This window comes from Mesocricetus auratus, unplaced genomic scaffold, assembly GCF_017639785.1.
Source record: "Mesocricetus auratus isolate SY011 unplaced genomic scaffold, BCM_Maur_2.0 Super-Scaffold_100676, whole genome shotgun sequence".
Taxonomy (NCBI): Eukaryota; Metazoa; Chordata; class Mammalia; order Rodentia; family Cricetidae; genus Mesocricetus; species Mesocricetus auratus.
This window is the reverse complement of record NW_024429266.1, coordinates 123408530-123433115: the sequence shown is the minus strand read 5'-3', so window position 1 is coordinate 123433115 and position 24586 is coordinate 123408530. Positions and strand designations below refer to the sequence as shown.

At 38.5% G+C, this 24586-nt stretch overlaps 1 protein-coding gene across 1 annotated transcript in view; it reads right to left on the bottom strand.

Annotated features, from left to right (window-relative positions):
- The window catches only part of Mmrn1 (multimerin 1), a 47002-nt gene extending 22783 nt beyond the window's left edge, over positions 1-24219 (bottom strand). The window contains exons 1-4 of the mRNA XM_005076056.4: positions 23540-24219; positions 15115-15234; positions 12993-13099; positions 277-390 (exon numbers count right to left, since the gene is read on the bottom strand). Of these exons, the coding sequence (XP_005076113.1) occupies positions 277-390; positions 12993-13099; positions 15115-15234; positions 23540-24126 (928 nt within the window). The 5' untranslated portion in view covers positions 24127-24219. The remainder of the gene's footprint in view (positions 1-276; positions 391-12992; positions 13100-15114; positions 15235-23539) is intronic.
- Between the last annotated feature and the right edge of the window lie 367 nt (positions 24220-24586).

Here is a 24586-nt window from a genome sequence, read left to right as displayed (position 1 = left end):
CATTCTATATCACACAAAAACTGAGTTTAATTTTGGAAAACTGTTCTGTTCCCCTGGATGTGTGATTGCAGCATTCTGTCTCTTGGGTTTGTTCATGGAATTTTTTTTCTTCACCACTTTATATAAATCTTTTCCACCTGGAAACCTGAAACCTAATGCCCCTTCTCCAAACAATCAGCAACCACACAACAGGGTTGAGAAGTGTGTTAATCCACCCCCACTGAAATGGTGTTGATAATTATTGGGTTGAAGGTGATAGTAATTACAGTCTAAGACCTGGGTCTCCATAGTCTTGCTTCTGCTCTTGCTGGGGTTGCTGGACTGTTCCTTGGTCAACAGCTGTGTGACTTTCAGCCTGGTTACTATGAGCCAGTTGTTGCTGTTCTTCAGCTGGATAGAAGCAGAGAGAATATAAAGTGTTAGCACTGGAAGGGCCTCCGGGTCTGCAGTGCTGAGTGATAATGGAGCTGACATTCATTTTCCTGTGTAATAAAGCATGGTGATGAGGCTGACTGCAGAGCAAACAGTTCTGCCCCATTCACGGGACAGTGTAATGCCGCACGCATTTGGAAGGGCTCTAATTTTGCCTTGGGGGAAAATGACTCAAAATTCATGTGGGTGAAAAGTGGATGGAAGGCTTTGCAGATGTAGACTCTGGAACTGAGTGTACATTATAATCCATTATGGTAAAAGCGACAGCAGCCTTGTAAGTGGACTGATTTTTCAATAGTGCATTTCCCAACTGGTGACTGCTGGAAGGAGTGAAAGCTGTGTGTTCCTTCCAGGCAGACACCAAATCAGCTATTTAACTAATAGTGCCGTTTAAATGAGTTGTTCCAGGAGTAAAAAAAATAATGCATGGCTTCTGATAAACTAATGGTAAAATGAAACAATTACAGGCATTGTCTTCAAGGCTATCAACCCATAAAGTTAGTGACATTCCACAAAAACAGAAATTCTTATACCTTTATCTAAGGAACACTATTTCTCTTTTCCTTTCCTTTTCTTATTTTTATTTAAGTTAGAAACAAGCTTGCTTCATTCCCAGCTCCCTCTCCCTCCCCTCCTCTTCCCACCGCCTCCACCAGGTCCCCCAGTCTCCCACCCAATCTCCACTCTGATCCTCAGGGAGGGTGAGGCCTTCCATGGTGGATCTCCAGTAACTATCATTTCATCCAGGGCAGGGCCTAGGCCCTCCTCTAAGAGTCCTGGCTGAAAGAGCATCCCATATTGTGGCATGGACACTCAAAGTCTATATGTATGCCAGGGATAAATGTTGATCTACTACCCAAGGCCCCATAGATTACCTAGGCCTCCTTACTGACATCCACCTTCAGGGGATCAGTCCCATGCTTTCCACACAGCCATCAATCTGGGGTCCAAGAGCTCCCCCTTGTTCAGGTCAACTGTTTCTGTGGGTTAAACCAGCCCAGTCTTAACTCCTTTTCCTATCAGTTCTCCCTTTCTGACACTGGATTCGAGGAATTCAGTTCAGTGTTTGTGGGTATCTGCCTCTGCTTTAATCAGTCACTGGATGAAGGTTCTGTTTCCCAGACTCGCTGGCAGTGGGATTGTATGCTGGTACTCCCCTGATTCATGTCTAAAATCCATAAATGAGTGAGTATGTTTCTCTTTTTGTGACTGGGTTACCTCACTCAGGATGTTTCTTCTAGTGCCATCCATTTGCCTGCAAATTTCAAGATTCCATTGTTTTTTTTTCTGCTGAGTAGTACTCCATTGTGTAAATGTACCACATTTTCTCTATACATTCTTCAACTGAGGGGCATCTAGGTTGCTTCCAGGTTCTGGCTATTACAAATAATGCTGCTATGAACATAGTAGAAAAGACATCCTAGTTGAATGAATGTGCATCTTTTGGGTGTATGCCTAAGAGTGGAATTGCTGGGTCTTGTGGTAGAATGATTCCCATTTCCTGAGGAATCTCCATACTGATTTCCAAAGTGGCTGAACAAGTTTGCACTCCCACTAGCAGTGGAGAAGTGAGGAACACTATTTCTTAAAAATTCCAATAATTTAAATGTCTGTAAAACTATTTCTCTGGGAAAAAATTTGAGAGACTCAGTTAAAATATTAAGCACTGGGCTGGAGAGATGGTTTAGAGGTTAAAAGCACTGACTACTCTTCCAGATGTCCTGAATTCAATTCCCAACAACCACATGGTGGCTCACAACCATCTGTAATGAGATCTGGTGCCCTCTTCTGACCAATAGGCATACATGCAGGTAGACCATTGTATACATAATAAATAAATAAATCCTTAAAAAAAGCACCCCAATAATACATGTTTAAATTACAGACTTTGACTGAACCAATTTATTCACTGGTGCCTGCACACAGACATGTGCAAACACACATTTGGTATCTAGCTAGATTTCTTTCCCTATGAATTTCTGTGCCTATGGAACTGCCATTGTGGTGCATGTTAATAAACCCATGATGCATCTGTGGCATGTTGATAATACTTAAGCTTACCTACTCCCTAAAACATGCCATAGGTTCGCCATTAATTTGGGTTTATCTCAGTTGTTAGGTTGAATTTTGCTGTTCTTCAAGGACTTAAGCTAAATCAATGAATTTCAATTTGTGTAAAGTTTGTTTTGATGACCCTCCCACTATAACTGATGAGTTATTTAGTGGAAGAAATTGATACAGGCCTTGGAGAGTACAGTGATTTGAGAATTAAAGTAGTGTGGGAAAAGTATTAATATGTATGTCCTAGCAGTAAGGTTCATATGGTCTGAATTCAAATGATTCATGCAAGGGTATCTCTGAAACAGCAGTGCTACTCTCCTGTCATGGCTCCTCTGTAGGTGGGATAATAAAGCATGTTTCTGACAGTTTACATCCCTGTCCACTCAAGTGTGTAGATGAAGAGTAAAGCAATGGTTCACACATGATAGTCTCTGCGGTGACCATGAACACATTCCCTGGGAAAATTTGAACTTATGGCTTCAGAACCCTACTCTTGTTTAAGAAATTTCTTCAGGGAGCAGCAATCTCTTTCACCAAACTGATCATGTGATTCTGATGCATACTGAAACTTGTGAACCATTGGAGTAAAGCAGCACAGTCAATCTTCCTCCTCAAGCCTGCCTCATCAAGATCCCCACTTCTCTGAGCTGTGAGAAGTGTCCAGACTATAAACTGAAGTACTGTTAGCAAGATGAGCAAATGAATGTAACAGGGTTGCAGTGATTTTTCCATTCCCTTACTGCTTATTTTCTGGAGCTAGACCATAGAAAGAAAAAGCACTAGTGCATTTTAACCCACAGAAACACTTGACCTGAACAAGGGGGAGCTCTTGGACTCCAGATTGATGGCTGTGAGGACTGACTCAGACCCCCTGAATGTGAGTGTCAGTGAGAAGGCCTAGGTAATCTATGGGACCTTGGGTAATATTTATCCCTAGCATACAGATAGACTTTGAGTGCCCATGCCACAATATGGGATGCTCTCTCATCCGGGACTCTTACGGAGGGCCTAGGCCCTGCTCTGGATGAAATGATAGTTACTAGGGATCCACCATGGAGGGCCTCACCCTCCCTGAGGATCGGAGTGGGGGACTGGGGAACCTGGTGGGGAGGGCAGGGGAGGAGGGGAAGGAGAGGGAACTGGGATTGACATGTGAAACAAGCTTGTTTCTAATCTAAATAAAAATAATTTAAAAAAGTGAGCGAGGCAGTGTATTGGAGGTAAAGCATCATCAGAGTGGCCAGTACCATGGCAGTGTAACATGGTCTAATGACAACGGAAACTTTCTCACTCTCAGCTTTTTATACGTATCATGTATCATTGCTGTTGCTTTCTACTGCTTTAGAATACTGTTGGCTTTTTTGTTTCTTTAATTTTATTATAGATAGAAGCTAGAAGTCTTTGTTGATATGGTAACGCTAGAATATTCCTGCTTTTCCAATTCTTCCCCTAGGACCACAGTTCATTGGACATATGTTGGGCAATTGCACACATGTGTTATTTTAAAGTTTTTAAGTCTTTAGGTGGTTTTGATTTATGACTCTGGTTAGATCCACTAATTTAGAAAATAATTGAAACATTTTCCAAATCTAATAAAATTTATTGATACAAGGCAGATTTTTTTTCTGTTTTTCATGGTAAAATTGAAATACAAAAGTCAGTCTTCATGGATTCTTAACTAGGATCTCACTTGTGACCACAACATGTTTTAGAAGCATGATGTATTACAAGTCTAACAAGTGAAAACCATGTGTCCATCATTCCATAAAGAAGTTGGTCATTAAAAAAGGTGGCACTGGCAGGATCTGCTCATGATCTCTTAGCTCCCTCGTATAAATGTTATCATTCTCTCTGTTACTCAGACAATAGGGCTGAACACATAGGTTGTGGAACATGAAAGATGCTTTTGCTGTCTCCCCAGAGGTCACATCTAGAAGTCTACAGATTGCTCAAAATTCCTCATAAGGAAACTCCTTCCCATTCTAAAGCTAGGCTGCCCATCTTCATTCCTACCTAGCTGTATACATGCTCTCCATTCAAGATTCCAGTCAGGATGAATCAATGTGGCTTATAAATTGTCAAAATATTGAACAATGTCTTTCAGCAAATACATAATAATGCCATACAACAACTAGCATAATTAATCTTAACATTGTGATATTAAATTATGTCAAGTTAATTGTGTACATGTGATAAAAGATATGCTTCAGAATATATGATGAATGCAATTCCAACTCAACACTGAAAACTGAAATATCTGAAAACTATTTCCTATGTCACATAATGTAATAACTCTAAAACAGGGATATCATGGCTTATCAATTTTATGCTACTACTCTGTAGAATAAATGCTTAATGAAATAAAGAAAAATAAAGGTCAATTACATAAAAATTGAAATATTATTAGTGAAATAAATATCTTTCATATGTAAATATTTTAGAAGTTAACTAAAAAGCAAAAGTCATAAATTTGACTACAGTTAATAGTTTTATCTCAGGAAACTGGAAGGAAAACATTTAATGTTATTAATAATATAGTCATATATAGGAACACTCAAGGAAAAAATATTCTATGAATTGTGATTGTGGAAATGTGGCCAAGCCAGGTGGTAGACAGCTGTAATCAAACGCTTGATAGGATAAGGCAGGAAGATTGCCAAGAGTTGCAGGCCTTCCTGAGCTAAAGAGCAACTCTGTCTATAACAAACAAATAAAACAACCCTGATGTGAAACAAAGAAAAAGAGAATATACTGACTTTTTCAGACAAATAAAGCAATTGAATGAGATGAGAAAATCAGTCTAGAGACCCAGACACATCTTCAGAGAGAATCCTGCAGCTGTCAGTCACCGTATTCAGACATCTTAGTCAGAGACAAGATGAGTATGATGGCAGCAAGATCTGGCAAGATCTGAGCATAGTTGTACTGGGTTCAAATATGTGCACCACATTTCCTGTAATGTAGCAAACACATGGCAGTCTAAATACAGAAAAGGGACAGAAAGACAGAGAGAGATCTTATGCTACAGATTCCTTCATGAAACACTGCAAGAATGCTTGGCTTCAGTGGTAAACTTTGGGACCAAGGTTAAGAAGGCATTTTTTAAACTTATTCTTCTTGTAAGCAATATCTATATTTGAAACAGATGTGATATGAACCATACTTCTGAAATACTCACCTATATATTATTTGTAACTAAATATAATGTGACCAGTTGCTTGAGAAAGTGAAGCCTTGTCTAATAAATTAACTGTAAATTAAATGTATGCAACACAGCTATAACATTAACAAATGTTCCTTCATTGATGCTGCCCCAACTATGACTAAGTGGTGCTTACACAGTTGTAACAAGAAACTACATTAGGAGTTTCTCTAGGAATTTTCATGGTGTAACATTAAAAGCACACAGCTTTTATCGATTGCAAAACACGGATGTTACCACTTTTCTTTCAGTACAACCCAGAAGAGCAGGACATCCAGAGCATCCACATTGACGGACATTACACATTTACAGGGACCTTGTGTCACACAATGACTCTGGATCTCCGAGGGAATTCTTCAGAGAAAGTCAGAGCAGCATTTTTCTGAAAGGGGCATTTTCTTGATATCATCCATGTCTGAAGAGCAAGCATGTCAGTAGCCAGGAGACACCAGGAAGTCTATCAGGCATTACTACAGTATGAGTGACTTATGTTTATGATGTCTGTGACTTGGCATGTGGCTCTATGCTTATTATGGGTAATAAATGTGTGAATTTAGGAAAAAATGTAATGTATTCTTACTATAGTCTATAGTGATATATTATTTATGATTTATTAAAGCTTGCCTCAGGATTCAGAAAAGCAAAGTCAGCCTCAAGCTATAGAGATCAGGTAGTGGTGATACACACCTTTAATCCCAGCAGCCAGAAGCTAGGAGGTGGTGGTACACACCTTTAATCCTGGGACTCAGGATTAAGAGATAGATGGATCTCTGTGAGTTCAAGACCATCCAGATCTACACAAGAGTGAATCAGTTTAAAAGAGAATTATAGCTCATACCTTTAGTCTCAACATTAGGGATGTATATAAGGTGGAAGCAAGGTCTTAGAGATAATTCATTCTCTAGCTACACTGAGGAGAGGCAGCAGTGTGAAACTTGGTGAAGAGCTTGTGCCTGGATCAGCAGCCCTTTCCGCCTGAGCTAGAGGTGAGAGCTAGTAGCCGGCTGCTTTGTTTCCCTGAGCTTCATCTTGAACCCCACTATCGCTCTCTTGGTCATGTATTTTTTTTGTGTTACAATAGTCTATATGTATCAGCATTACTGAACATTACTGTTGTCCCTTCCCACAGCTCTTATGTTCACAATTTCAATATATTTTGCTAAAGTTTTTGTTTAGACAGATGAGCTTTGCTTCAAATACTGTTAATGCATTCTAATTAAATTAAACCTGTTCATTTTATTGCTTATAATGTATGGCATGCTGCATACTTAATGAAGAGATTGTAACATTACCTCTTACTTGGTGTCTTGCTAGGACTGGGAAGCTGGGAGTCTTGTCTCTGATATATGTAAGTGATATACATATACACTGTCATGGTCACTGTTCTGTGGCTGTGAAGGTATACCATGACTAATGCAACTCCTAAAATAGCGTTTAATTGGTGGCTTGCTCACAATTTCACAGGTTAATTTATTATCATAATGGTGGGGAGCATGGTGGTGTATAAGGCTCTGGAGAAGTATATTAGGGCTTTACATCCAGACCCCTAGACAGAGAGAGAAGTGGGGAAGGGAGAAGGAGAGAGAGATGGAGAGGGAGAGGAAGAGGGTTAGGGAGAGGGAGAGGTTGAGGGACATACACACACATACACACACACACACAGAGAGAGAGAGAGAGAGAGAGAGAGAGAGAGAGAGAGAGAGAGAGAGAGAGAGAGAGAGAGAGAGAGAGAGAGAGAGAGAGAGAGAGACAGACAGACAGACAGACAGACAGACAGACAGACAGACAGACAGACTGGGGTCTGACCTGGGCTTTTAGGTTTCAAAAGGGACAGACTTCATCCGACAAGCCACACCTTATAATCCTTCTAATGCTTCTACTTCCTGGTGACCATAGGGTTGAGCCCACAAAACTCCTCCTGCCCATAAGGGCGGAGATAGGGAAATTTAGCACAGGTTAGGATAAAAGGAAGTGAAAGAAAAAAAGGAAGCTCTCTTTTCCTCTGGAAGTCTGCTATGCTGCCTGTCCCCCCAGATTATATGTAAATAAATATATTATATTCCATATTGCATTGACCTCCCATCTCAGGTGACTAAGCCTTCAAATATGTGAGCCTTCGTGGGCCATTCTTATTCAAACCCCTATATCCACTCTATATGGTGGAGGGGGGGTTGAATAGAGATTTGAGTAGAAGGGTTTTCTCTAGCACCAAAGTTGTCTCTGTACTACCCAGATCAGACTAGCCCTACATATTCAGTAAGTAAGAATCCCAGCGATGCGGTAAACTGGGCAACAGAAAGGAAGATAACACTGAACACTGGAGTCCAGTTTTCTATTGACCTTAGACTAAAAACAATCATAAAGTATCATTCATGAGCTCTGGAAAGAAGGGTTTTGTGTTCTAAATAGAGAAATAGACAGTGATGGACTAGAGGGACCAGAAGTGTTGAAACAGAAACTGAGGGGCACAAGGACAAACCTTTTTCAGTTAGTGACAAGTAGAAGAGGAAAGAAAGCTGTCAGGGCCAGTGAGGAGGTTTCTCCTACAGGTGCCTGACCCAACCCTGACCACACAGGCACCTTACCTTAATCCCCAGAACAAAGGACAATACACAGAGCGATCAAGCAAAAGTCTTTAGTTTCTTGACTAATTCTATTCTTGGATGATGAAGACCTCTATGGTAAAATTAAAAAAAAATTTTTTTTAACATTTTGATGAAGTTTTAAAAAGACTGATAGGAATAAAAAATCCAATTGAGTGATATATTTCAAATGTCCTCCTTATAAATGGGTACACCCATGTGAACTAGGTGACAAAATTGTCCTCTGAATTGCAGGGGGTAAACTACACACAATGATCATTGGGATCTGGTGGTTACATGCATCTCTCTGCTCTGGAATTCCTTTGCTGAGGTCCCTGCCAAGGCTGTTAAAACCTCCAAATGCCTGTTTTACAAATTCAGCAATTCCATGTTATCTTTTCCTGGCTGTGTTTGTCAACTAGACTTCAATACTTCCATTCATCCCAGTTTATATCCTAGGATTTTAACCAGCAGCTGCAGAGAGCTGATAGGGTGCATGGCACTCTGCTACTTCCCTGTGATGGCGATCCTGGTTGATCGATGCTCTTTTGATTTTTTTATTTAGCAATCTTTCTGTATCCCCAGATGTATGCTCTTCAACAAAGGCTGTGAAGTCTCCCCAGCAATCTACCTTCCTTTTCACACAGACACAGACTACTTGGTTCTGTGCAGTGCAGATTTCTAGGTCTCTTTCCCTTGTCCTCTTTACATGACAGATGAAGCTGGAGAGTAGCGCTAACTGAAGCCAGCAGACAACTGTAAAGACCATTGTGTACTTAGTTTTGAAAGTCAGCCTCAGATTTTATTTGTGCTCCTTTGATCTGATGTTTCTTTCTGCAATGTAAACTCTGTTTCTGGTGTTCAAAGACTCAGAAACAAGGTCAGCAGATGTCAATAGCAACAGCTTTCTTACTAGGTGTTTTTATTTTTTTCTCTTTAATTAGATAGGTTTTATTTGCAAGTTGTTTTGTTTGTTGGTTTGTTTTTCATGTAGATTTTTTTCTCCTAGAGCCATTTGAGCCATATGGAGGAAGTCATTAATGCCAAGTCGTAAGGAGAATGTTCTCTTTCCTGCGTGCTGCCAGAAAGCCTTCCTGCATGGCTTGACAAGACACTTATAGCTGATCCTGCAGCATCAGGTAAAGTGGCAGGTGGATGCTCAGTGTGCTCATGAAGATGCCCTAGGTAAACTGGAATGGGCAGTTTGGAGTACAAAGGCTCTGGGAGTCAATGTGCTTTAACCAAATTACTCCATAATGCTACAGAGCAAGTCACTCACAGAACACACTGTGCTTTCTAAGACAAAAAACAGCGAAGAATACCAGGAAAAAAACCAATTTTCTGAAAATACAATAAAAACAAGTTTTTCATTCAAATAGTATAAAATTCAACATGATGAAGTTAGAATGTATTTTAAAATAATTTATTAAGAAAACCGCATATTTAAAATGTTAGTTCAAGCAGTTTTATAACTGGTGGAATTTTCTCACATTTGTGAAATAAAATATTTGTCGTGTATTTACAATGTACCATAAGGGGTCAGTTTATTCCATATCTGCACATATCTTTTCAGTATTCATAATGTCTGTGATAAATATTTTAAAATGTAATTTTATAGGTTTTTATTTAGAAAATCTGCGTGAACTCTAATGTTTAACAGATTTGCAAAAGGAGCCTATCTAAACTAACATCAATTGAACAAAAATTGCTTTCTTTTGTGATGTAATAGAAAATCATAATTGCCTTGTTCCACTTCAGAATATTTTAGAGACATCTACTGGAGAGGCATGGAATTGTAAATTTTATCTCATAGGCGTAACAGGCATGTTACTGCAGATATTTAAAAAGTCTCTAATATCATACTGTAAAACAAAATAAGTTTCTTTCTAAAGGGAAACAAGGAAAGATTTGTGATCAAGTTCAGAAAGCATAACCATATGAAAAGTATTGCTGTGATGTTGAACCTAATATTCGTTTTTCCCCCTAATGTTCCAGTCATGTAATTAAAAAAATGATTCCTTTTGATACTATCATATTTTAGTAGGTAAGCTACCACTAGAACCCAGAACGGATGAGCATGTTGGAATAACAGCTGGAAAGAAATGCCCAATGGGTTTGATGCTCAGCATCTCTTGCTGACACCCAGAGAATGGTTTTCAGAAGGAATAGGAGGAAGGGCTGGAAAGAGGTTGGTATTCTTGGGGAAAGAGCTGCCAACAGACCTACTGATAGTATTCCTATGTTTAAACCATTTCTCTACTGCAATCAAATTAAAAGGATGTTATCACATTACATTTCATTTACATTATGAAATTAGTTTTGTTTCTGGATATGAAACTAATTTGGGAAGCAGAGATTTATGAAGTGTGCATGGTTCTTTACACATTTTTATGAATAAATATTCCAGTGACACTTTGAGGGATAAGCCCTGAAATAATTGCTATTGTACCTACACAATCAGGTGTCTACATGGCCAAACTGTAGAGGCTCAGCAGAGGTTGAAGGAATGGCTCAGTCAGAGTGATCATTCTTGCTTTGTTTGAGGCAGCCTGCCACATGGTGTAACATAGGTAGTGCTGTCAAATCTTGTGGGAACTTGATCGACAATATAAAAATGAAAGGCTAGTGCCATATTTATTAAGTGTAATGGGTGAGAGGACAGCTTGGGATATTATTAGGTAGGTATCAGAATGGGAAAATGAGAAGGAAAAAAATAAACCAGGAGAGAGCTGGTTAACAATGGTTCAGGGCAGCATGAGGCAGCAGCTCTTGATGCTACCAGTATCAATTGCACTCATAAAAGATGCAAGTATTTGGTGAACTACAATGAAAGTCAAAGACGAATGGCCAGGATTCTGTCTGAGCAATATGACTTTTTTAAAAAATCAAAGCTATGTTAGAATTCCCTGTGTGACAATTGAAAATAATTGGGCAAACCTGCTACCTTATTCCCCATAGGTTTCTGTAGGAAAGATGCTTCCCCATAACAGATTAATCAACAGACACTGGACTTTTGTGTAGCTTTGATTAGATGACTATAACAGGAGGTCGTTATTGAAGCTTTTCTGAGACTGTTTTTGACTAGCATGTATTGAAATAGAAAACTGCAAATCTAATATTAAGGGTATCCATAGGTGACTTCCGGGAAGAATTTGAAGTGCCATTAACTACAGAATATAAATCGCTTACATTTAAACACTTAGTAATCCCAAAGAAGCCAATGGCCATATAGAACAGACATTCAAATTATCACTTTGCTCCATTTCTTCTGGAATTCATCCTGGAGTTCTATAGCTTTTCTCCTATCTACATGTGTGTAGTCTGCTGTGATGATTAAGACTCGATTAGCAAGTGCGGGAGGCTGAATGTGGGGCAAACACAGCTCTCAGCATTTGGACCTAAGACATGCTTTGTTTCCTGCCTCCTGCAGTCAGCCATTCTGTGCAATAGGGTATGTTACGACAGCTTGCATTCTGAGAAGACACTTTGCAAACTAACACTTTATTCTTTAAAAAAATAATCATAAGATTAATACTCTCTAAATGTCTTTCAAATAAGAAGAGAAATAAAGATCTTAAGCATAATTCCAAATATCATCAAGGCTTCCAAATAACACAAAAATGTGGGTAAGAAACACACTGTAGCATTGTGCATGTATTTGCACACCCCATAAAAACAAATTCCTTGAAAGCAGTAACATATTTGGGTATTTTTCAAATATTTTGTATCACCTCATTTCTAAGTATTTTCATTGTGGGTAATGTTTTCATAAACATTTATTTTACCTGATTAGAAGGTAAAACATTCCTCTTACCATCTGAAAATGTGATGGATTTTCATGTTATCTGTGAAACCTAAACCAGGTCCAAAGAAAACAGCAGTGTGGAAGATTTACCCACAGATCCTCACTGCATGGGCTGGCCAGCCATGAATAATATCCTTGACTAAACTGCATGATTCTTAGAGCTCCTGTATATAATTTTCTGTTTCTTAATGTGACTCATTATGGATTCTCCACAGTTACATTAATTTTTAATTACAATCTCCTACACTGTTGATTAAATTCCCCACCACTGCTAATGGCCTTTCTTGTAATATTCATTCACTTAAAATATGAATGCAGGTGTCACATCTTATTCTTCAAAGAAAATTTGTTTAAAGCTGAGAGCAAAGTATTAGTTGCATGGATATTAGGCCACAGCAGGTGACCATGTGCTTGGCTAACCTTCTACCAGAAACTTCTAAAATCTCAGCTTAAACAAATAATGGTTCCTTTAAGATGAAAAAAGCCCTAATGTTTCATAGGTTATGCGGCATATTCTTTAACATGGACTGTCATTCACCTCCCCCATTATATCAGGTAGTCTAACTGGGACAGAACCAGAATGTTGTATAATTGTTTTATATAGGTTATTTCTCATCATATTTATTTAAAGTGTAAAATGAGAATTTACAATAATATCTCAGGAAGGCATGTCTTTGTAACCTTAATTAAGAATAAGTAATACAGTGAGATCTTCCTCATTTCCTAAAACCAACACAAGTATGAGAGGGACAGTGAAGGGATGGATTAAGAGACTGTGGTGACTTATGAAATTTTAAAATAGCAACAGGCCTAACATCTGGCCTCTTAGCAATTATCGTTGGTGCACAATAGTCCATTAAATAACATATTTCTCAGAATTTGTTATTATGATGTTATTATTGGCAGATACCTTTGAGCTGACAGTTTGACCCTATGTATCCAGGACAGCATCTCCATTCTAATGAGGTGACAATCTTATGCTGCATCCTATATACAGCATTGGATGTCTTCTGAGATCTGGAAAGGAAAACAATTGATGCAAAATTATTTGTTTCATGTTAAGATGGAATCAGAACTAATAAATATAAAATACTTTGAATAATTCCTGAAATGTGATAACAATTTACTCTTGGTACTCTTACAAAATCATAAGCCTATCATCAGTATTACATCCAAAATAGGCAACAGGATTTCTTTGGATATGCAACAAAAAGTTTGATTCATTTTACTACTGGTATTCTAAGTTAATATCCATCATTGCATTTTCTAATGATAAGATAGTTTTCTTTGCATAGTGTTTTCTAGCTATATCAGTGTTAGAAGTTACTTTAATTTTAATATTATGCATTAAAGCTGAGGAGCACAAATAATAGAGAGATAATTTAACTTGTTCAAATGCCCAAATCTAAAACTAGTGGAATTGGAATTTTAACCTGGATTATACGTGTTAGGCCTATGCTGCTGGAATTTGTCACAGTCAACCCTAGTGACCTGTGCAAGGGTTGTGTGGGGAGGAACTGAATTAGTAGGGTTTTTGCTTCTGTTGTAGCATGACAGATAGGTCAGTGTATCAAAGGTTATTCCACAATAGCAGAATGACCTATAGGATTTTTTCCCAGCCCTAAAAGCATGCTAAGTCATTCATCTTTGTCTATTTCAATGTTATAGTCACTAAATTATTCTGTTGGAGGGAATATCATCTCTAGCCTAACTGCTAAGGCTAAGTAAGGAATGAAGATAGAATTTATTTAGTTTGTGGGATTGGCTCTAGAAGTTACAACTTTGTTGAACCATGCTAGAGGGTCAGTGTTTCTGCTCTGGCAGACTGAATTTCTGTTGCATGAAATGTTGATATAATAAGGGAAATATTAGCATCTCTTCATAAATACTGAAATCATGAATGAATGCAAGGACCCATTCAAATGGACACAAAGACAAGCTATAAGGCATAAGGATAAAGTAGCTGAGTAGAGAAAAGCAGTAAAGATCGGGGGGGGACTCATCTTGAACCCAGAAGAACAATATTATAAGGGTTACTGTGGTAATATTTTCATCACTGAAGAATTAACAATGTGTTCTTTGTGCCTTCCTTCACCAGAAAATTGTCACAAAGGGAATAAACAGCTGAAATCAGGGCCAGATATTAGCTCTTTCAAATCCCTAAGATGTACTCAGTTCTCTCGACCATGAATCCAAGTTCTCAAGGGATGCAGAATCACCTGGATTTTATGTGTCCTTACTGTGCGTTGCTCCAGATTGCTGATAAATCAGATTCATTTCCCGAGTTATTTGTATGATAATTTGTGTAGCATCATTCTCAGAGCTTGAATAGTGATGCTAGGTTTTTCTTTCTTTCCTTTGTTTTGTTTTGCAGGCTCTTTATGAACATCTCTAGTCAACGTACAGTTACTATGTGAACTCAGAGACTTCATCAAGAACTCAGCCTTACATTGTTTTATGACGATGTTATGTGTGAGAATGTACACACATGTAATGTATCTATAATACATTTATGTGTGTAATGAACAACATGGTCACTAATATGATGTATACATAATACAATATATCATATATGTAATGAACAGTATGGTGACTAAGACATATAAAAAAGGAGCCGTTTTCCCATGCACAATCACAGGTAATGACTTTCTATATTTAGAATACAAGCCAAGTTATATATGAACTTTTATGTAAAACAAAATATTGTTAATAACTCTTTGAAGTTGTGTATGCCTTTTATAAGCATATAAGCCCAAGCTTTTTGACTAGGTCACTAATTCAATAGTAACTATGGAACAAGAAGGTTAACATTCCCTAAGCACTCACGAGGTGCTAGGCAGTAGGCTGAGTGCATTAATGCATTAGCTCACATTATTCTGAAAGCAAATATGCAACACAAGTATTATTAGTAAGCACATCTTAATCTACTAAATGTCATGTATATAATCTACTATAAGGACTCTCTGATCATGGCTATCTTATGTATTTCCTGTCTACACAGAAAGTGTCTATTCTCAGAAAACATTTCATACCTTTGGGAACAGAGTCCACTGGACCAGCCACAGGATCCTCTTCCATTTGGCATGTAAGAGCTGTGAGTGTCAAGTATTACTGTCGGAGATAACTTGGTATGTACATAAGCACACCAATTCCTGAGGGAATAATCATTATTGATAGTAAAAACTCATTGTTAGAGAGAAATATTTTGTCAAAATCATTTTCAGAGACCTTTACTCACTTACTCTGATATATCAGTAAGATACTTTGAAAGACACTTATATACTAATTTTTATAGCCATATAGATTAGAAAATGAACATTGCTTGATTGTTGTACCTAAGGAGATTTAAAGAGACACTGTATGTTGAAAACAATCATAGCCTACATTTTGTTAGATTTAGAGAAAATCTGGCACGGTTATTATATTTAATTTAAGTGTTTGTATTGAGGTGGAAGACTCAAATCTATATCCATTACTTTGGGTGATGTGTAATAAGATATACGTTAAGAAAATTGAACCACATGGTATTGGCATAAGAACTGACACACTGACTAATGAAATCAAATCGAAGACCCAGATGTAAATCTACACACCTCTGAACACTTTAATTTTGATAAAGAAGCTAGAAACATACAGTGTGCCTTCTAGCTATGACAGGGAAGCTACATTCATGAAATCTCAGCAATACGGCTTTCTAAAGAAGACCAAAGACAGACCAGTTGACATGCCAACGCGAATGGGAGAAATCCCAGGGGGATGAAGAGCTAAAGGGAATTAACAAGCGCTGAGAGAGGAAGAATTAGTGTTCCCCAGGGATAAACCTTTTAATGGTTTTTCAAATACCAAGTGGTCAGCCATAAAACTTACACATATAAGCAACCTTAAATGGACTTGGGTTTTTTTGTGTATGTGCATTTGTAAATATATATGTAACAATAATAATGAAAGAAAAAAGACCAATAATTTGAGAGCAAATTGTAGGTTTTAGTGTGAGAGACACTGGAAGAAACAAAAGGAAGGGAAATTATACAGAAATGTATTAGTTGAAAATAAAATAAGAAAACTGAAGCACAATGGAAAGCATCACAGTAGATGAGATGAAAAAGAACAAATATAGACAGGAGACAACATTGAATAAATACTATATTTAGATGTCAGAAAAGAATAAATAAACAAACAAGACAGAGTATTTCTGAGAATTTGGTACATGATCAAGAGACCAAGATTAAGAATTTAGAGGATAAGAAAAAATATCATGCCAGAATACTTCTGAAATATAGGCAAGAAAAATTTCACTGTTAGTTAAGTCATCCTGACTGAAAGTCAAGAAAGAAAATTCAAAGTAAAACTGTACAATAGACCAAATGGATGTTAGTGGCACCTATAGCTATAAATTGCACATTTTCCCAGAGCCTATGAAGCCCATTCTGAAATACATCACATTTTATTTCATAAATATATTTTGTTCCGTGAAATAAGTCTTAACAAACACAAAAGAAATTTCAAAATGCTTACTTCTAAAGTCTGTTGTACATTGTTGTACCTATTTGATGTAGCTTTGTTTTCGGCACAGAAAGCTCCACAGTGACCTGTTTCTCAGATTATGAAACTAAATGAACTAACATATGTGGGACACATTGCTAATGACTGCAAGGAAATAATTTTGTGGGTGTACATATATGTATATTACATGTGTTACATGCACATACGTATGTACCCTTTCTAATGAACTGATAAATCTCTCTTAAGTATAATTGCTTCTGTGTTCCAAACCAGTAATACCAGAAAACAAATACAAAAATCCGTCATCATCACTTATGCTCAATTCAAATGACAGAGGATGGCTCCCAGGATAGCTATAGCCTTCAAAATGTCTTTGTAGTCCTGAGAAATCATGAATACAATTATTCTTTTTTTTGGTGGGGGTAAGACAAGTTGTTTCTCTGTAACAGCTTTGGAACTTTCTCTGTAGACCAGACTGGATTTGAACTCACAGAGATCCACTTGACTGTGCCTCCCAAGTGCTGGTATTAAAGATGTGTGCCACCATCACACGGTGGGAGCACAAGTATCTTAACATGTTATACAATATTTTATAAGAATTTCATTTGATAAAGTTGAGGGAAAGAAGCCCTTATCAAATCTAAACTTGAAATAGTGCAATGTCAGGTTGTTTGCTACTCATTAATGAGAAAGTTCACGGAAATTTGCATAGGATGAACAAAGGAAATGGTAAAATGGAAAGTGTGGATTTGTACTTAAAATGATTATGATAGGCCAATCACACTTAGGACTTTAAACTTGTTATATTTATCTGTGTTTATAAATCAGAGCACCATCACATTTCAACACCTATCTTCTGTAAACAAATACTTATTGCAAGGCACAAATAATTTCTGTTCACGCTTCTTTGTCTTTCATATAGTTCACATAAGTACAGTTTAATGTTTTAGAAAATTTTATGGTTATTAAATTTATAGTGAATTTTTGATACTTTATTTTTGGAGTTAATTCAGGCTTTAAGATGGAAAAAATTAGCCTGGTGTGGTGGCACATGCCTTTAATTCCAGCACTCAGGAGGTAGAGGCAGGTGGATCTCTGTGAGTTCAAGTCTAGCTTGGTCTACAGAGGGAGTTCCAGGATAGTCAGGGCTACACAGAGAAACCCTGTCTTGAAAAACAAACAAATAAAAGGAATACCTCTTTTACAGCCACATTTACAGTATGGTCAGCACCATTTACTTGCTCTCTGGAGTGGGACAGAACCATAGAAAGGTGACTGCAATCACATTTTCAGTGGCAGATGATGATTGCACATAGCCACCAGGATCGCACTTCTGTGTATGACATACTTCATGTAACAATTTGCTGCATTCCGTATTCTCAATGTGATGATAGTTGTCATGTACACTATTTTCGATATGATGTTGAGAAGAGAGCTAGATTGTCTCCATCCCGTGATACACCTAGAGTTTGCTTTTTTGGTGGAACTTATTTTCTAATTTTGAAATCATTAATACAGTATTATTAATAAGTGGCACACAAAATTGCAGACAAGTGACACACACACTTATTCTTGTGGTCAAAGTGTGATGTGATCTTTTTTAAGAGTTTAACCAAACTTCATTTTTCCTTAATTCTGGTTCCCCTCAGACTGTGACCTCAGCAGAGTGTTGCAGATGGTTTCTGGTCCAGCAGGGGTCAGGCTTTCCCAGGCAGCAGACAAAGCAGGTTAGATGTGAGATGTCTGCTTTTCTACTTAACTCACTGGTCCTTTCTGCCAACTGACTCAGCGTGTTTTCCTCAACAGTACATTTCTAATTTATAGTTTTATAATGAGAAAAAGCAAAAGGTGTGGGAATACAGAAGTTTTTCACTTAATTGCTTGATCTGAACAAGCACTTGTCAAATTCTAGCACTTGAGATGTATATGTTTTATAGTAACCATGACAAGAAATAGAATAGTAATGGAAGTCCGTGTTTAATGGGAGAAACGAAAATGCAGAAAACACTCCAGAGTTTGTTTGCACTGACAGTGACATAATGGAAGTATCTGCTTGTCGACAAGATGAAAACTTTCTGCCTTGGAATGATGTTTCTGGAATTTTGCAATGTGCAATAACCTCCTTTGGGTGTCTAGATGTCCTCAGGCTTAACTATAACTTTTCAAATACTGTGTAGACGTAGGACACCAGGAAACATAGACCTGTCTGCACAAGCTTTAATTTCTAATCCACCCCTCCAGTACTATCATCGTTTTTGTCACTATCCCTCACAGGCCATGTCACTCAGGCTGCAGCAAGGAGCTCACTATGTATCACATCACTGCAATCTTGGCATTTTTACTTCTTAACTTTTCTTTTCAACAGTATTCCTGAATTCTTTTTTTTTCTCTTGCTGTATGTAGACCACTCATTTCTCTTCTCATTTCCATGGCCATTCAATAAAGCCTCTAGCGCAGGCATCTGCCATAAGCAGACCATCAAACACAGTTCCCTTGGGTGTGGTGAGACACACCTGCCAGTTCAGCACTTGACATGCGAGATTTGAGAATTGGGAGTTCAAAGCCAGCCTAGCCAGAATAGCAACTTGAAGGGCAGCCTGTGCTCCATAAAATCCCCAATACTTTTCTTAATTCTTAATCCTTAATCCTAGACTCTCTTTTCAGTACCATCCACATTCATGACTTGAAATGTTTCTCTTCAGGAATGCTTTTCCAATTTCTATCAAGTTTTGATTTCCCATCTGACTCTCAAACCATTCAATAATCCATCACTCTCCAGCTTCCTTGGGCTCTTTCTTTGTTCCTGTCTCTGTTCCAAATAGTGAATAGAATTCCCAGTAAGAGAGGTAAAGTCCCTGCTTTCATGAAAAACAAAAAGTGCACAGCTGTCTGCAGGCATCAGCGTGTGTGCTAAAGGAAAATCGGCTGAGATAAGAAAGGGCGTTGCACGGGAGGGATGATGTCACGCTGTTGGCGAGGGTGTCTTTTAAAGAGGTGACATCAAAACTGAAGTTGAAAGAGGAAAAAGAGTCACTCATTCTAAACACTGAAGAAGGAATACTCCAGAAACCAAACAAAATCCCCCAAACCTGCAAAACCCTGGAAAGACGGATGCCAACATTTGCAGTCCACAGGCATCAGTGCTTGGAGGAATCAAAGCAGGTGTATGAAGCGAGATGGTGAGAACCCAAATCCCCCTGATTTTGAGAAACACTCCTCTAAGAATTTAGAATGCATTTTGAAATGCACAATGGACCACCCAGTAACTATTTCTAAATCCAGACTGAAGCTAGCTTCATTTCCTTTTCATTTCAGGTTTACAAAAGTGTGAGACGATAAACAAATCTTAGAGAGTACGACACAATCCCCCTTTCACATCAATACTTGAAATGTTCGTTTTAGGCATTAGAAAGGGAATCATTAATGTTCGATGAAGACCATTAACCTGACTTAATTGTTTAAATGAGCGCTCACCATGTGGAGCTTGGGGTGCAGGAGCAGAATGCTGATGCAGAATGGTGACTTACAATGGCAGGGTTAGGACAAAATGGAGAGAGGCAGAGTGACTTAGAACATACTAGAGGGAGAAGAGACTTGCTGTAGGTTGGAAAATGTTTTTAGGGAGGGGAAAACGTAAAAGATCGACGGAGGCCTCCGTTTACAGAAATAGCTTAAGTCACCAAGATGACAGCAATCAGGATCCTTGTGTGTAGCAGGTGGGAGTGTGGGACAAGGTAAGCAGATAGCTGGGATTGTACCTTACCTCATCCCTTCTCTTATTCTCAGCCAGGCCTCACTGACCCATTCAGAATGGATAGCCCGTTTACCCAAATTCGCTCTCCTTTCATTCACATTTGTTATTTGACATAGATATTTCCTCCCAACACCTGCCACCCTGTGCCCTGGGTCCTATGAGGGTGCAGAGTGAGAGAATTTTTGATCGCTGTGTTTTGCCATGACCGTAATGTTGACAACACATTTGGTGTTCAACAAATGTCTGTCCTATATATAAATGCCATAGTTGTAATTTCATCTTTTTATGCCCATTTTAACGTGCTCAGTCATTTAGAAACACCCCCTCTGCCAGACAGGAAACCACAGACCTCTCATAGCTGACAGCCATCAGAGTGCTTAAAGGAAACCAAGTCAGATAAAAATAATTCAAACGAATCTTGTATTCCTTTTAACTAGGAATTGTTATTAAATTCCAAGCATGACAGAGTAACAAAGGTATGATGTGTTTATTCCAGACCAACCAGTGTTTATTTTCACTGAGAACTGCTTCTTGGGAATAGCCCTACTTTCAAATGAACCCTCAATTTCACACTTTCTTTTTCTACTTTCCTCCATACACCCTATCATGTAGGCCAGAACACAGTATGATTATTTGTCACACACCTAACGTAACAGATTTAAATAACACTGAAAGTAGGTCCATCCCTATGTGCCAAGAGTTCATGAGTTCTTCCTAAGAATTCTTCTCTGAATTGGGCAGTGGTGGCTCATGCCTTTAATCCCAGCATTCAGAGTCAGAGGCAGGCAAATCACTGTAGGTTCCAGGCCAGTCTGGTCTACATAATGAGTACCAGGACAACCAGGGATACACAGACAGCCCCTGTCTCAAAAAAAAAAAGAATAACTTGAAGATTGAGAACCATAGTAGGCATTAGAGGAGCTGCCTAACAGCTCAAGAAGTCAAAAAGGCTGCCATTAGCTGTAAAAAGAATCAATAATGGAAACACCACGCTACCTGGACAGAGAACAGGGAAGTTAAGTCACAACATATTGTGAACCAAAGAACTAAAATGCAGACAGGCAGGATGTGACAGAAATGGGGCTGGGGACAAGGTGCACGGTTGTGTGAGTAACTGATCAGGCAAGGAATCTGAAACACATTCTGGAGGCAGTAAAGAACCCTCCAGCATTCACAAGGAGAGAAGCAAGATGCTTGCTCTGTCTTCCCACTTGAGCTGATGCCCTCTGTTCTGCTGAAGGATGGCACCAGAGGAGCTGGCTGTCTATCTCTTTGTCCTGAGATATACTAACTAAATGACTCTAAGTCAATTATTTAACCTCTCCAGAAAGACAATATGACAAAAATTTCCCTTTGTAATGATCAAAATAGGTCAAACACACAGAGATGCCACATAAGTGTTGGCTGTTAATATTGTTAAATAAAAACAAGAAAAGCAACTTTCAACTCGTCTTCTTTGGAGATATGTATCATGAGAGAGAGACCTGGCTTTTCTCTCACACCACTATCATTTGAATGGCCCAATGAGTAGGGTATCTTAGACTGAGTAGAAAAGATTACTAAAAGGGAAACACAGGCTCTCCAGGAGCAAAAACAATACATTTTCTAAGTCAATTATTTATTGTACAAACAATTGAAGATTATCCTCATTTGGGGAATCCTTAGGATAAAGAGGTGTTTTTAACCCATTAAACTTCATATGCGGTTTTCTTAAAACACATGTTGAATTTTGGGAAAACTAATAGATACATTGATGCTTACTTTTTGAAGCAGATATTCCATACAGGTAGGTAGACATTCAAATTCTTTGTGTGACCAAAGCCTGACAGAGTTCCTGGCACATGATGGGCACTCATAAACAATGATTAAATAAATAAGTGTTCCCACATATCCAGAGCAAATGTCATAGCTAAAATAACTAGCATTAATTCAAAGTGTAATGCCATCTCTAATGTTAAGTCTAGTATTTACTTATAAAATAGTTAAATAGTAATTTTAATTATGAACAATGCTACGCACTTCTTATATAAGTGGTACTTTAATTTGTCTTTTATTATGCTTTATTTGGATTCCTATTCTATTGCAAAACTCTCTTAATTGCAGACATATGAAAAGCTCGCAGTCATTTTATATGACTGTTCAAGAGTTGTTTGCAATTAAAGAAAATTGGATTACAAACAGTAACAAACATGGTAAATAGAAATGATACATGAAAGCAATTTAGAAAAGATTCTCAGGAGATAGCATTTGTCATTATTATTTAATAGGGAACTTCCTAGTAAGTAGGATATATGTTAGTTGCTGTAGATAAATTCCATTCATCCCAAGTTAAACATGACTGGTAGCATTTGTTTCACAGTTTATCCCAAATTCGAAGTGAATTTTTAGCTAGAATCATACTTATCTGTATATATTTAAAGTTTTATGACCTTGAAATTTTATAGATTTGACTTTTAGAAGCTCAGCCTCTTGCTCTTCATGTTAGTCAACAGCTTGCTCAAAATATCTTTCATACAGTAGGTGTGAACTACTATTTTTAAGTTAAATTTTACTGTATCATTAGTATAATGTCTATCTCAATTTAGACACTTGAAGCTATTTCACTGTAGGTAAAATTATTTACAACGTTGATTTACACCTCTAAATACATAGACAGCCAAATCATACGTGAATAAAGCATTCTTTTGCTTAGGCATGTATTTCCTTTGTATTTTGTTTTTGGGCCCATTTGGGACTTTGCTTTCAATGCTCCCTTTTACTTAGTTTTTATTTTGCTTCAACAATTCAAATTACTGCCACATTAAATCAAGTTGAAAAGCCTGCTCTCTAATTGAGCATACTTTTGACAACTGAAATGTAATTTGTTGGGCAACTATTCTGTGAGCCAGGTACATCTAAATCCTCTTAACTGGAATTTCCATCATAACCTTTCACAGTGGCATGGGGGTATGGTTCTCACTGGCCTGGGAGTGCCACTTTGTTCCTGATTCTGAACAACTGGAAAAGTGGAGATACTTTAGCTATTTGTCGTTTTCTCATCTCTTCCCTAAGGCCATGACTGCAATTTTGAAATCACTACCCTAACCTGATGCTACTATGAGCCTTGAACAAAATTTTCTGGGCGGGAGGACTTCAGACTGCCAGCCTTTAAATGTCTAGACAACACAGCAAAAACAGAGCAAGGAGAGAATGGGTCTTACTTCCCTCTAGTTGTCTCAAAACTGGATTTTTGATGGCTGCTGGATCTTTGACTTCCACGGCGGTCACTTCTGCTGAGGTGCGCTTCCCTTGAGGACCTGTTTCCCATGTCTCCAGCCGACTTGGGGGAGATTGCTTGTTGATTGGACTTTCTGGAAAAACTCTGAAGGAATTTCCATGTGTCGTTAGCGAGCACCACCCTCTCTGCTCCGGGGCTGGGCTGGATGATGCCTTTGCTCTGGTGAGCAAGGGGCAGCGGTGTCCTCACTGCCTCTGTCGTCTCAAGCGGTGTGGGTGTTTGACTTCTTCTCTCCTCAGGTGGGGTGCTTGTCTCAGAGGTCTGCAGCGTTGATTGGAGCAGACTGTCTTCCAAAGGTCTCTCAGGAGTTGCAGCTGCTTTATAGGACGGATTCTGAGTGACTGGGAACACTGGGAGGCTCAGTCCTTCACTTACAGGAGCTGAAGTGGAGTTGAGAGTCAGTGGGGAGTTTTCATCCTCAGGTCCAGTCCATGAACGCTGGGTGTTGGTAAGCCCAAAGACCCTTCCCCATAAACTGGAAAGCAGGACAAGCAACTTCAGTCCCTGCATGGCAGTAGATTTACACACAAAACTTCATGCGAAATTAGGAGACAAGGACCTTCCAGCCTTCCTGATAGCGGCTTCTGCACCAAACTTGCTGAAACTGGGCTTAGACAATCTGGTGTGTGCAGAGGAAACAGGTTTCTGTGTTTACAGTGTTCTCAGGAAGCTCATTTTCCTGTTTCTGGAGTTGTTCTGTGATCTGTGACCCTCCTAGGATGGATCAATGAATATGGTGGAGGACCTCTGAGAATCAAAGGGGAGAGGGGCAATTATCACCAGGAAAAGCCAGGGGAAACCATGAAGTCACATTCCTTTTTCCAGGTATGCTCAAGTCCCTCTGCCTTTGCAAAGAAACTTTCCATTGGCAGTGGAGAATGGAATTTCTTAGACTCAGTGAAAGAGTTTAATATTCTGTTCTACAGTATCAGGGGAGCAAGGAAAGATGTCAAGAATTCGTTCCCACTGT